At 43.2% G+C, this 14,330-nt stretch overlaps 1 protein-coding gene across 2 annotated transcripts in view; it reads left to right on the forward strand.

Annotated features, from left to right (window-relative positions):
• The window catches only part of LOC144822969 (uncharacterized), a 502,582-nt gene that overhangs the window by 156,621 nt on the left and 331,631 nt on the right, over window positions 1-14,330 (forward strand). For both annotated transcript variants that reach the window (XR_013608719.1, XM_078681056.1), the window contains exon 4: window positions 12,720-12,830. Coding sequence is in view for 1 of the 2 variants with exons in the window: in XM_078681056.1 (XP_078537182.1) it covers window positions 12,720-12,830 (111 nt within the window). In the remaining variant the exon portion in view is untranslated. The remainder of the gene's footprint in view (window positions 1-12,719; window positions 12,831-14,330) is intronic.

Genomic DNA, 14,330 nt, shown 5'->3' on the forward strand with positions numbered 1-14,330 from the left:
TACACATAAACGAGGTTCATGACTTCAGCAAGTCCGCAAAATATGCGAAGCTTTGCTTCATCAATCCCCTCTTTGATGATATTTACTATCATCACAAAAAATGGAACCAGATGCCAACTTTCTTTCACACTTTATATAGCTCTATCTCTTCCAGCAATCGTTCTAACTTTTCTCTTTCAGTTCTGGTAGGGTGAGAAGTCTTCACCTTTTTGTATATCTGATCATTCACTTCCTCTAATTCGATCTCATCCACACTTCGTTTCACTCCTCTTGCATTTACCTCGTGCTTTTTGGTGCGCTTACGGTACTTACAACAAATAAAAATGAATAATATGATAAGACCTATAATTCCAATTGGCATCAGTACCTTAAACAATAAGCTTTTACCTAAGCTAGCAAGCCAATGACCTACATTTGAGAGACCATCTACCAGTCTCTTCCAGGCACTATCAACCTCGAGTGGTTTGAGTTCCTTTGCCAAATTAGTAATATTTTTCACATATCTTTTGATCTGTACACTTTTATCCGGATTATAAGTGCAACAATGTTGCGCCCTCAACATCCGGCAGACTCCGCCCTCTTTTGCTAATAAGGTATCAAGAGCAAGTCTGTTCTGCAAAACCATTGATCTAATCGCAACCATTTCGGTATTGATCAGCAGAAATCCATGAGCTGTCTCAGTAGACAATACATCCACTATAGTAGACAATTTGCAAATTCTGTGAGTGTTCAGAACCACTCCCACTCCAGGTATCAGTGCACTGAAAATACTACCCATAATTTCACCTATACTTTCTCTTTTACTACGCACTAAGCCATTAGTATTTTCATTGCTTCCAGCAACTCCATTCACATGGTATATTTTCGGGAAGACAATGCCAAAATAGCAACTTCCATACCAGTGATCCGGCAATTTGAAATAAGCCTTGTCCCCACAAATATAATAAATTCCAGGAAACACAGGCTCTGACCCATTTTTGAAACCCCAACCCCCAATTACCTTGTAATTGTGTTCGCATTCACTGGAACCAATGAAAATGTTATTATAATAGCTAGTCTTCTCGCGGTGAAGACATAGCTTGCCTTTCTTTTCAAAATCCAGCAACAGAGCAGGACCCGCTCCACCAGATGAGGTGCCTTCCATGTTCTCTGCCCATCTTGGCCTTTTCTGACTTTCGTCATTAGCCTTTTTTTGAATTTTAATTCTCCTTTTCTCTGCCATGTTCAGGAACATCTTTTCCTGCTCACGCAAAGAACAAGTCAAGTTATCTCTGTGTGCGTCTGCTATGTCAATGTTACCTATAGTCAGAAAGTAGTCTCCCATATATCTTATGGTGTCACTTTTGGTATGTACAGGATTCAAGTTCCCACGTATAGGAAGTTCAGAAAAGATCACGTCATTGTTAGAATAATAGTACTGTAACGGTCCTCTTTTGTAAAATAAACTAGCTAAAATGCTACAGGAGATTCCATATGTCAACGGCAAGTGATGGTATGTCACGCCTTCAGCTACAGAAGTAGGTAGCTTCATGCAGACATAGCAATCTTCAATTTCCATAGTCTCTACATAGTGTATTAACAAGTTTGCGAAAACATTTAGGTGTGTCTTGTTCTTAACTCCATGATAATGTAGTCCTCCCTCATCTGATGTTCCTAAGTCTTGTTTGGTCTGTCTCAGTGCTCTCTCATGTCTTGCTACACTCTGTGTTGACAGCTCCTCACTGTCAGTATTTACAACTTCAGTAGGGACAATGTTAGTATCTTTACTTACAGCAAAGGGAATGAAAATTGTTAGTCCTATCCAGATGACTATCAGTACTACTACACTACATATACACACCTTGCAGCACGTCTTGAAACGACTGCAACTAGGTCTACCATTCACGGTTGAATCAGACATTTCGGCTCAGAAGAAGTTTCTCGACCCCTCTTTGTGTCTTTACACAACTAGCTTACTTTGTGCAAATTCACGGTGGTTCGTCTTCTTCTTCAGCAGAGTACTCAGGGACGGGCTCTCCGTCGCTTACGTCAGTTATATCAAGATCTTCAAGTTCTTCCAAAACCAGTGTCCATTCAGGAGACTTGTACTTTTTGTTTTGTCTTTTTATTCGATCACTCCTTCTTTTGGAAGAGTTTTCCTCTTGTTCGGCTATCCTCGCACTTCTCCTTGCTTCTGCACGTTTTTCTTCCACTGTCTTTATCCTTAGCCTCAATTTCTTTATGAACCTAGGCTCAAGGTGCTTTCTTTTCTTAAGTCTTTTAGTTGGCACTTGGACTTCGTTTTCTTCTCTTACCCTCTTGTTCTCTTTAACATGTGGCAATTCTGCTTCATTCTCTTCTTCTTCTTCTATCTGGCTAGTTCCAGGGCTAGCATCTATTTCTTCTGCCTGGTTACTAATCTGGCCTTGTTCAGGAATATTTTGTTTTTGACTTTCGATTGTCTCTGTTTCTGTTTCAGTTTCAGTTTCTATTTCCTGAACCCGTTCTTCTATCCCTATCTGATCCTGTTCAAGCACTTCGATCTCTTGATTTTCTTCTGCTTGAACTATTATTCTATGTCTAAGCTGTCCCTTATCCACATCAGGAGTTAGTGGAGGTGTATCGAACACCTGTTCTGTCCCTGTCTGACCTTCTCCTTCCTCAGTTTTGATGTGAATCTCAAGAGGCTGAGGTTCTTCGCCTGTGCCTTGCTTTTCCTGACTAGTCCACTCTCTACCTTCACAAAGTCGCTCTCTTGTTCGGATGGGATCTTCGGTCAGATCAATCAATGGTATCCACTCTTCTGGCCATATGCTTGGCAGCTCGTCATCAGCTACTCCTGGCTCAGTTTCCTGGACCTCTTCAGCAGGCTGGATTCTTGGCAGTTCGTAGTCAACTACTCCTGGGCCAACGTCTGCTGTTCCTGCAACTTGACTGGTGCTGGGCTGTTCGTTGACAGCTGCTTCTGGTCTGGCTCCTGCAGAGTCCTCTGCTGGACGCCCTTCTACTTCAGGTTCCTGGTCTGGTAATACCTTCTGGGTGTGTCCGGCGTGGATCCACTGGGGAACACCTGCACACTTCACTGTGGTGGTTGTTACCAGGATTACTTGGCGTTTCTTTCCCCACCTTGGTGCCAGACAGCTTGACCGAGTGTGCTTCTTTATTTTGACCCAGTCTCCCGGAACCAAGTTGTGGAGAGGAGTCGTTGGATTGAGGATGCCGTCGTCTCCAATCTGGCGAGAGATAGAACGCACTTGGTCACCCAATCTTCTGCAGTATTCAAGCACCAAATCATCAGTAATACTCAACAGTTTGCTTCCTGGCACCCATGCTTGTCTCATCACTCTTCCCATAATGATTTCATGGGGACTTAGGCCTGTCTTGCGGTCAGGAACACTTCTCAGTCCCATCAGGACCAGGGGCAGGGCCTTCACCCAGTTCATGCCAGATGCATCGCACAGCTTTGCTAGTCTGTTTTTGATAGTTCCATTTACTTGCTCCACTACTCCAGAAGCCTCTGGATGATATGCACAGTGAAGTTTCTGCCTTATTCCAAAGGCCTTACAGAGTTCAGCCATTATTTCATTCTGGAAATGTCCACCCTTATCTGATTCAATAATGAATGGTACCCCGAATCTAGGTATCAGTTCTTTTAGTAAACACTTGGCTACTGTCAGTGCGTCACTTTGGGGAGTAGGGTAAGCTTCTACCCACTTTGAAAATAAGCAAACAATGACAAGGACATATCGCTTCCCTTCACAACGGGGCATGGTGATGAAGTCAATCTGCATCCTTACAAAAGGACCCCCTGATCTCCCAATTTTGCTCAGTTCTACCATTGTCCTCTTGCCTGGGTTCATCTGTTGACATGACAGGCACCTCTGGCAGAGGGACTCTGCTACTTTCCTGAACTTTTTACTGTACCAAGTCTGTTGAAATACCAGAATCATGGCATCCCTACCAATGTGTGATCCTTCGTGTATTAATCTTGCCATTGTGCCAAGCAAGTGTCTGGGTAATACAGGCATACCAGTTGGGCCCAAGATGACACCATCCACACGTCTCGGTCTGCACCCATCCTCCTTCCATTTCTCTCTTTCTTGCCATGGGGCCGACTCCTGCTACTCTCTCACTTCATCCCATGTGGGCACTTCTTCAAACACCTGAAGTTGGCAGCTGGCTCCAATCCCCCCTCGTTTAGGATTAACGATATAGTGATCTCTGGCGCACCATTGGGCCACGCGATCAGCAAAATCATTTCCCAGTGATACTTTGTCCATGCTCTTCTTATGAGCAACGCACTTTACCACTGCCAGTTCCTTCGGTAACTGGATGGCCTCTAAAAGGTCATGAACAACTTTTCCATTTCGAATGGGAGTACCTGAGGAAGTCAGGAATTCCCTCTGTAGCCACAATTGGCCAAAGTCATGCACAACACCATAACAGTACTGACTGTCAGTGTACACTGTTATGCGTATGTTTTTCCCAATTTGGCAAGCTTTTATCATAGCAATCAATTCGGCTACTTGTGCAGACTTTATGTTATATAGATAACCTGCTTCTTCAATTTTGGTTAAGGAGACTACAGCATAGGCAGCACTCAGGCCTCCTAGTTCATGTCTTAGACAAGAACCATCCACAAATAATTCCATGTCATGCACAGGCAATGGAGTTTCTTTAATGTCTGGGCGTGGCTTGGTACTGAACTCTGTCAGATCGATGCAGTCATGTTCATCATCATCCCCATCTTCCATGTCTATGGGGTCGGGGAGTAAAGTGGCAGGGTTCAGAATACCACACCTAACAATGCTTACATTTGCTGCACCCACAAGAATCCTCTCGTATTTAGTCAGCCGACTAGGGGTGAGATACTGAGTTTTTGTTCTAGTCAATAAAATTACCACTCCATGTGAAACATACACAGTCACAGGATGTCCCATGACAATGGACTCGCTTTGTTCCAAACTTGCACAGGTAGCTGCTACTGCTTTCAGACAGCCTGGTAACCCAGCAGCTACTGGGTCCAAGGTGGCAGAGAAATAGGCCACCGGCCTTCTGGTCGTGCCATGTTCTTGAGTCAAGACTGACAACGCGCAATTATCTCGAGTGTCACAGAATAGGGCAAATTCTTTGGAATAGTCTGGCATTCCCAACGCAGGGGCTGTGCACAGACAATTTTTCAGTTTTGTGAAGGCCATTAGGCTTTCATCATCCCATTCTACAATATCTGACATTCCTCTCTTGGTCATTTTAATCAAAGGCCTGGCTAGGACTGCAAATCCCAGAATCCACTGCCTGCAGTATCCTAGTACACCCAGGAACATTCTGATCTCTTTTTGGGTACGGGGCAACTGCATCTTTTGAATTATTCTCACTCTTTCTGATGTTACTTTTCTTACGCCCTTTTCTATCTGGTGTCCTAGATATTTCACTGATTTTGCACAAAACTGTAGTTTGTCAGGGGCCACTTTATGTCCTTTCTCACACAGGTGATTTAGTAGGGCAATGGTGTCAACTACACAGTCCCTATGACTCTTAGACGCCAGTAGAAGGTCGTCTATGTACTGCACCAAGACAGAGTTCCCAGGTAAGATCAAAGTTTCTAGACATTTTTTTCAAGATCTGATTAAAGATAGAGGGGCTCTCTGTATACCCTTGAGGGACCCGGTTCCAGCAATACACGTGACCTTCGAAGGCGAATGAGAAAAGAAATTTGCTGTCGGGGTGCAAGGGTATAGAAAAGAATGCATGACATAAATCAATCACAGTGAACCACTCAGCATCCCAGGGAATCTGGTACAGAATCACTGCAGGGTTCGGGACAATAGGGCAACAGGGAACTACAATTTTGTTTACCTTTCTCAGGTCCTGCACTACCCGGTACTTGCCACTAGGCTTCTTGATGCCCATAATCGGTGAGTTGCATGGGCTACTCATTACTTCCTGTATGATGTTTCCTTCTAGCAATTTTTGTATCTCCAGTGTCACACCGGCTTTCACTTCAGCATTCATTCGGTAGGGCTTGGTATTAGGGTATACTGCATTATCCTTGATGGCTATCTGTATGGGGTCTACATCCTTCATTAATCCCACATCTTTTCCAGTGAAGTCCCACACATCTGGCTTTACTGCTTCTTGGAGTTCTTTGGGCAAGTCCTGCAGGGTCAATCTTTTAATTTCCGAGTCAGGTCTGAGTAACAATAATTTATAAATGCCATCTTCATCCGGGGTCTGAATTTCAACCCCCTTTGGTGTGCAAAAGATAGTACAGTTCATTTTGCACAACAAATCACGACCCAGTAGATTCACTGGGCTGGTGTCACAGACGACAAACCTATGCATTTGTTTAAAATTTCCAATTGAAATCTCCATTGGTTCGGTAACAGGAGTACTAATCAATTGATTAGATACACCCACTACTTGGATATTTTCTCCCGAGAGGGGTAGGTTTGGAACGTCCACTGTTCTCACAGTAGAACGGGTAGCGCCAGTGTCCAACAGAAAGGTGACATAATTTCCGTCAACCTTTCCTTCAATGTATGGTCCGGACTGGTCTACCGGCAAGGAAGCGCCAAGTACGCACTCCTCGTCCTCCCCTCTCAGGCCCCGTCAGTACTGGTCATTACACAGGAAGGTATCATTCAACAGATACTGCGAAGTTGCTGCATTTCTGTTCTCCCCGCTTTCCCAAACTTCTATCCTTGGTCCTGAACTTGATTGTTTCTCTTCGTTGTCATACATAGGTCTGGGAAGGAACACTTTTGTACGTGAATATTTTTCTTCCTGGCTTGCGGGCATTTGGGGATATATATCCCTTGTTTCCGCCGGTTCGGGTTTCTCAAAATAGGGCAATACTTGACCACCCCCTCCCAGTCCTAATGATCTGTCCTCCTCCTTGAGGAAGTGGCGTCGGGGAGCATCTCCTACACTGGAAGGTCGGGTTCCCTCATTATAAGGTGGCGGACTTCTGGTACAGATTTCATCCATCAATTCATCAGCTGACTCCCAAGGGGCCCCCCAATGCTTACATTTTTCAGTACCTTTCTCACCCGCTGCAGGGTTATGACAGGCTGGCATCATGGGAAACAGACCCTCAACAATCATGCTCTGCCTCCACTGTTTCATCCTTTTGTCCCTGGACTCCTGTTTCAGCCTGGGGTACCACTTGGTCAAACCCTTGTCCATTCGGGGTCTTTCTCTTTCAAAAGCCTCAATCTCCCATTCCTCTAATGCCTCATACTGCGTTAGTATCGGGCTGGGATGCAGTTCATTCATCCGAGTTCTTAAATTAAATAAGATCCTACCATTGAACGTACCATCTAACGGAAAAGCCAATACTCCGTCATCTTTTGTGTACTTCACCCAATTCTCCAACCACACACAGGTATTGTACCCTCGGTCAAACATCATGAATGAGGCGGGAGTATTGGGTGGGGGGACAAGAACACCTTCTCTAGATTTAATTTGTTTGTCCGTTTTAAAATAATTTTTCACCCTACTTACAAGGGACAATTTTCTCTTAGTTCCATACATAATATCGTATCTATTAGTCTTCCACTGATCCCTTTCAAACCCTAAGTGCCTTGGATCAGGTCTAGTTCCTGTAGTCTGCGAGTGCCACATACGACTTCTACGCTTAACTTTGTTTACAACTACCTCCAATCAGAATGCGCCTTGCAACGCCGTGCGACCAATGGGGTGCACGCGTTCAAATAGTTTCGACCAATGGGTGCGCGGCCCCTTCGTGAGACAGTTCTCACTCCTCGGCGCTTCACCCCTCCTTTACAATTCCAGCCCCGCTACCCGCCCGCTACGTCTACCAATCCCAGCGCGGCATGGAGTGACGTCAGAGACGCTTCGCGGCTGACTCCCTCCCTTCACAAGGTAACGGAAACTTTCTTTCTTTCTAAAGTGCTCAGTGCTTGGTTAATTTACAACAAATACACATTCGCCACAGTGCTCAAGTGTCTAGACAGAAAGCTCTCTTTTACTGCAAGTAAACCACTTCCATTTACTTTTCACACGCTGCGGGTAGATCTCTTCCGCCTACCCTTCACTCTAGCATCGGTGAACCTGTTATTCCCCTAAACTCATCCACTTCTCCGGGATATATCTGAGTCTAAGGTTTCTCAGCGGACCCCTTTGCTTTCACCCAAGCCCCGAGGAACCTGCTACTCTTCCGATGTGACCCTTACTAGGTTAAGCCACTATGGGAATTTTGCCAATGAACCTCGTTACTAACATTTATTCACACATGTATTCAGAAAAACCCTAGTTAGTGCTTCCCGGTTATCCTAACCTGCACCTAACTTTCCTCGAGCCTGTGACCTCAGGACAATGGATTCTATTCACCACTTGCCCTTTCAATTCCCCGCGGAGTTCCAGACGACATATAACAATTTACGAACGCATGGGTTAATACATACATCAATATAACAGCAAGAAAACAGTTTAAAACATTTCATGAATTTTTAAAGCAAACATTTCAAGTGGGTGATCAATCCTCCCGAAGTGCCTACTCTTGTAGCAGCATCGATATATTAGCAGCTTCCGACTTAACTAGCCTAACTAGTCCTACCTAACCTTTAGCTAGTCCCTAACCATACCTCTGCTTACCAGAAAAACTGATAGAGCGCGCGAGGCCACCCGACCAATAATTTCGCCGTTTCCGGCTTCGGGCCCATATACTTTCAAATCACCATACACATTGACCAGGTGACTTCACGAGCTCTACCAATTTGTGTGTGTTCCCTACTATTGTTTTCAATGTACCCGACTTACCATCCACTAACATAGGTACCTAATGACCACAATGAATCAGGGAGCTAGCTGTAAAAGGAAAGACAACCAAATACAAACCCAAACCAATAACATTCAAATATTGTTGAAAATGACCACGGACAACTGGAAGTTTTAAAATGTTTATCTAAAGTTCATTGTTTTCGTTCATTAAATACACGAGAATGAGACATTCAATGACTAGGATAATATAAATGATATAACTATAGAGAAATAAAGACAGGGTAATCATTGAAATATTGATATAAAATGCAACGGGAAGATACTATGCAATTCAGTAATATTTAAGCATGGGCAGACTAGGCATGTATAACTATAGGAGGGCCTATAAAGAGTAACACGCTAAACTTAAAGTGAATGGACCTTTAAATAGTCTAGGTAAGGAGGTTCTAGACCATATCAGAAAATGACAAACTGCAATGCAAAATATGATTTCTAACAAGTGAGAAGACATAGGAACAAATTTATGAGAAATTGCAAATGACTTTCAATAGTTGCGGAAAGACATGGAAAAATAACATATGCAGAGGTATCACTTTATTGTAGCAAAAGGTAGAAATATAGAAAGGTGCAAGTTTAAAGAACTTAGAGCGGTATTTACCTAGATTGGTGTGGAAACCAAACCCTGGCCACGGGTCAGTTAAGGACAGGAAACCCTCAAGGAAGGATACCCCTCAAAGGACAGCAGGTGCAGAATGGACACCCAAGACAGGACAGGATACCCTCGGAATAGGAATCAGGACAGGACCCTCAGGACAGGACAGCAAACCCTCAGGACAGGACCGCTCAGGACAGGACCGCACCCGCAGTTTGGAAGCAACGCCTGCGCTCCACCCTCTCTGCAGCTATCGATCAAGACCCCGATTGGGTCAGCGAACTCCCAGCAAAGTGCTTCGCCAGCACTTTAAGGTTCAGTAGAACCTTAGTCTATGGTCAAATTCGGACAGAGTGCTCCGCAGCTCTCTGTATCTTCAGTCACCTATTGAGTACGATGGGTCAGTGACAGGTCAGCTAAACCAGACAAGTCGGACAATTTCCCTAGGTGAACCCAGGGTAGATATACTGTTTTGGGGCAGTGCACCACCCCCCAATGTTGCAAAGTGTCAAAATCCCTCAATGTGGATTGGTCCTAAGGTAGGATTTGGGTAACACACCAATCACAATACTACATTTCAAGCCTGTATTTGCATGCTTGGGTACCGCCTATTAAGATTGGGGTTCCCATGAGAAGCTACACGGCAAACAGTAGCATAATATTACAATGTAACATATAAGAAGCCACATTCGCTGTTCTCGCGGGGCAGAGGTGACTTTCTCAGGAACATCTTGCACATCACTGCCAACTGGCTGTGTTCCATCAGTCAAGGTCCACTGTGCCTCGGAGTTGCGCAGGCGCAGAAGGGACCTCCAATATGGCTCTCCTTTCTCTCAGACCCCCATTCCCCGCGGTACATGAAAAGTAAGCGAAAACAAATTAATACATAATAATGTCATCATAAAAATACATCACATGGTTGGTACTTTAAACTTATCATCAAGAAATTTACTTATGCATTCTAAATGTTAGCTACATAAAAAACAATGACACGAGCGAACTGCACGAGCAGTATAAGCTATGTATTACGCATGCGCAGGAATTTCCCTCCAATTCTGCAGACGCGTCAGGACACGTGATTATGGCTGACGCATGCGCAGTAACTAAATACAAGCGGCGGCCATATTAAAGGACACGGATTAAATGCATTAGAAATACACATAGGCAAGCTTCATAAACTTTGCCCAAACAAAAATAAACGTTAGTAAAACATACACTTGTTACCTTGTTACACATAAACGAGGTTCATGACTTCAGCAAGTCCGCAAAATATGCGAAGCTTTGCTTCATCAGAGTCACATCTTCTGTTAAAGATACAGGGCCCTCAAAGCTGAAGATGCTACCTTGGTGATTTGGTCGCCAAGATTGCCTGAATGCCAAAGCACAGCCTGGGTACCTGGGCTTGATGCTCAAAAGTTGCACCCAAGTCTGCTGGAACAAGTAGAATCCTCATAGTGCAGTTTGAGTCCAAGAGTCAATTGTCTGACATCCCTGAGTCCCAGACAGGACTGCACATGCTGACTCTTGGACTAGCAAAGAGTGGACTGTTCTTAGAGAAGGGCACTTTAGGCAGCTTCTTCCTATCTTTGGTGCAACCTCTCGTTGCCTGGTCTAGGGAACAGCGGGGTAGTCCTTCTTTGGTCCTCTCTCCGGTGTAGACAAGTCAGTTTTGGGTGCCAGCTTTTATGCCCAGAAGTGGGCCTCAGGGGATGCAGTGGCTATTAGCCGATGGGCTACCATGCCCCCCCCCCATCTGACAACAGCTCTCTGCAATGTGTGACTTCTAGGTATGCCCAAAAAACCCACTTCCAAAATGGTGGTACCACTCTCTCACTGTGTAGAGCTTGGTAGCACACCCTAGAGGTGTCAGTACTTAAGGACTACACATGTATGGGAAAACGTTTTCAGGTAGACAGTTTAGCTTTGGGGACGGAGAGGGAGAACGAATTGCCAAACCAAAGAGCAGCCCTTCTTGTGTGTGTCCGCTTTGTGTCCTTCAAAGGTGGCTTTCCCTTTGACGCTTGTGTTTTGGACTCACACCATGTCTTGTGGCCAAAAAACGTAAACTGTCACTGGAGAACTTTGAACAACAGAGTGGCAACTTTCCAAAGTTGCCATTTACTTAAAAGTTACATTAAATTTGACTTGGGCATCAAATCAGGTTTAATGCGACAATTCTTTTGATACCTTGAAGAACCAATTTTATCTGTTTTAATTCAGAAGTTAGCAAAGGTGAGTTACCAATGTGTCACCAATGGGGCTACTGGCCTTTATACAGTAAAAAAATAATATGTATTTTTTTGTTAATACATATAAAGGTCTCACCGTTTAATACATAGAACATCGCCTTAAGGATTGATAAGCCTGCTTTGGGAGTGACAAATTTAATAATACGGAAAGTCTAAACTTTTTCATTAGTTTAAATGGCAAAGTCGAGATAAAATTTTGAGCACTGCCTTGCCTGCCAGCAATGTAATGGCAGACTGGGAGTCTTGCTTAGCTTTTTCACACTCATGGTATATCAAATGTTGCAGGCCATGAGGTACTTATTTATAAGTCCCTTGTATATGGTACCCAGGGACTGCAAGTCAACTTATGCCAATTGTGGGCGAGCCAATTGGACATATACCTTTGAAGGTGCACTGAGGTCTGCTAAACAGACTTCAGTGCCCTTTAGAGTCGGAAAAACTAGTAGCAACAGTTCATATACTGGTAGTAATCATGCAAAAAGAGCCACTTCCTTACACACTTCAGTGGGGATCTTTTGGTCTATGTGTTTCCTCAAAGTCTAATTAATATGTTGGAAGCTGGGGGGTGTAGGTGAAGCACATTGATAACTTCTAGCTATATGAAGGTGGCCGCAAAAGGAGACACGTTAGCCACATTCGAGGTAGAGAGCTTATTATTATCCCCATTACATCGCTCTAGACTGTGATGCATTAATACATCACTCAGCAACTGGAAATGTGAGACACAAATTTAAGGCAGTTACCTCCCACCTATTCGTAGCACCTCATTGTAGTCCAGTTAATATGCCCATTAAATGTCTAGTGCTGCTTCTTTCCACAAAAATGAAAAAAAGCGCTGTCTCTCTCCCATCACCATCACTTAGTTTGTGTTGCGTTCCTAACAGACATAAACACATGTTTAATGTTGTGGTCAATAGAACTAACTATTTGGCTGTTATGGTAAACATCCTAGGATAGAATCGTAGGATAAGCTCTGAGCAAGGAGTCACAAGACCTCCACATGTATCTGAATCTCCATCTGTCTGTTAGCTATTATGAGAAAAAGCTAATGTGTCATGTTTCACTTTTTATTATTAATACTTTGTCTTTATTCGCAGAAAAAGACTCTTCTTTAAGTGTATTAATTAAAGCAGTTATTGGAACTACACTTGTATGGATATTAATTGGGGTATGCTCTGTTTGTGTACACAAAAGGTTTCTGAAGATTGGTAAGTGTCCATTTTCAAAGCCATTACTGTCAGTTTCTTTGGTATGTTTCTGAAGTTGTAAAATGATGTATGCATTATAGGTGGCTTAATCCTCTTGCTTCTATATCGATATCTAAACTCTCGTGATGCAAAGAGTTTGATCATAAATGAACTACGCTACCTGTTCTATGATTTGCATCTGTTTTTCAAAGTGTAGACTAATGAAGTGGGTGACAAGTGAGGGAGTCTGGAGGAGCAGCAAAGGATGTGGTGGGCCATGGGGGTGTTTAGAAAAAGGAGCTTGGTGGGGGTGGTTGGGGAAGAAAAAGACACTGCAGGGGAGAGAGGAAAGAAAGCAATACAAAGGGTGGAAAGGGGACAAAGTTAAGGATGGGTAGCACAAGGAAGAGCGAGCAAGAAAACACATACAATCCGGTATTGTGCTTATTAATCCCTTAAGTGCTGAATCTTCACCCAACTGTGCTGAGCCCTTTTATTGATATTGGGGGGTAGTTGGTTCTCCAGTGGGATCCAATACAATTGCCAAAATGAAGCCACTTTAAAAACAAAAAAATAGGAAAAATGTGCTGGACAAGAAAATTAGATTTACAAAAAAAAAAAAATGTCATGTGAAAGTAATTGTTAATGTCAAGCCTATGCCAAGCTTTGAGGAACAGGCATGTTTGTAAAAACAATAAATGGTTTTACCATAGTTTTTTGCAATATTAAGTGGTAGCCAATTTTCACTATTTGTGTGGTTTCTACCTGCTTATAGTTTGTGGTAAAAACAGGCCTGAAACCTATGGTTGAACCTAGAAAGCAATACATTTCGGAAAGCCAGTCAAAATTCTGAATTCTTCAGGGGATCATTTATGTTGATGGCTCACTATTTATTTTCCAAGAAACAAATAAGTAAGAAAAAATAGAAATAGCTGATAATGTTTTCAGCTGTAATTTTTTGCCACAATGACTAATTTACAAACCTAATATACCATTACGTCTATTATGTTCTTCTACTTCAGGGATTTATAATGTTTGTTTGTTGCTCAAAGATGATACCCAGAGCCATCAACTTAGCTGCTGCTTGTAATGATTATTCAGTATGTATACACCATGCATCAATTCATATAGTGAAATCTAATGAATGAAAAATGGGTCTGACGGAAATGTTTCCTGGGCACACTTTAAAAATGGAAAACGAGTTTAGGAACAGTATTATGGTTGACTCTTAAATCCGTCAGCCTTAGGGTGGTCTTCCCCCCAAAAAATTTCCCTTCACCTCTCCTATTTTAGCTGATTTTGTTCTTGCTCTCCTTTGTGATCTTCAACATCAGTTAGCAGTGGAAGAGTCTTAAGTGTGTGTGCTCACTAAAACATGGCAACATTGACTGACACTGTACTGGCACATTTGATTTACTAATAAGTACCTGGTACAGCAGTACTATCTGTACCCAGGACCTGTAAATTAACTACTACTAGTGGGTCTGCAGCACTTATTGTGCCACCTGCTTCAGTAAACTT

This window comes from Lissotriton helveticus, chromosome 3_1 (assembly GCF_964261635.1).
Source record: "Lissotriton helveticus chromosome 3_1, aLisHel1.1, whole genome shotgun sequence".
NCBI classification, from domain to species: domain Eukaryota; kingdom Metazoa; phylum Chordata; class Amphibia; order Caudata; family Salamandridae; genus Lissotriton; species Lissotriton helveticus.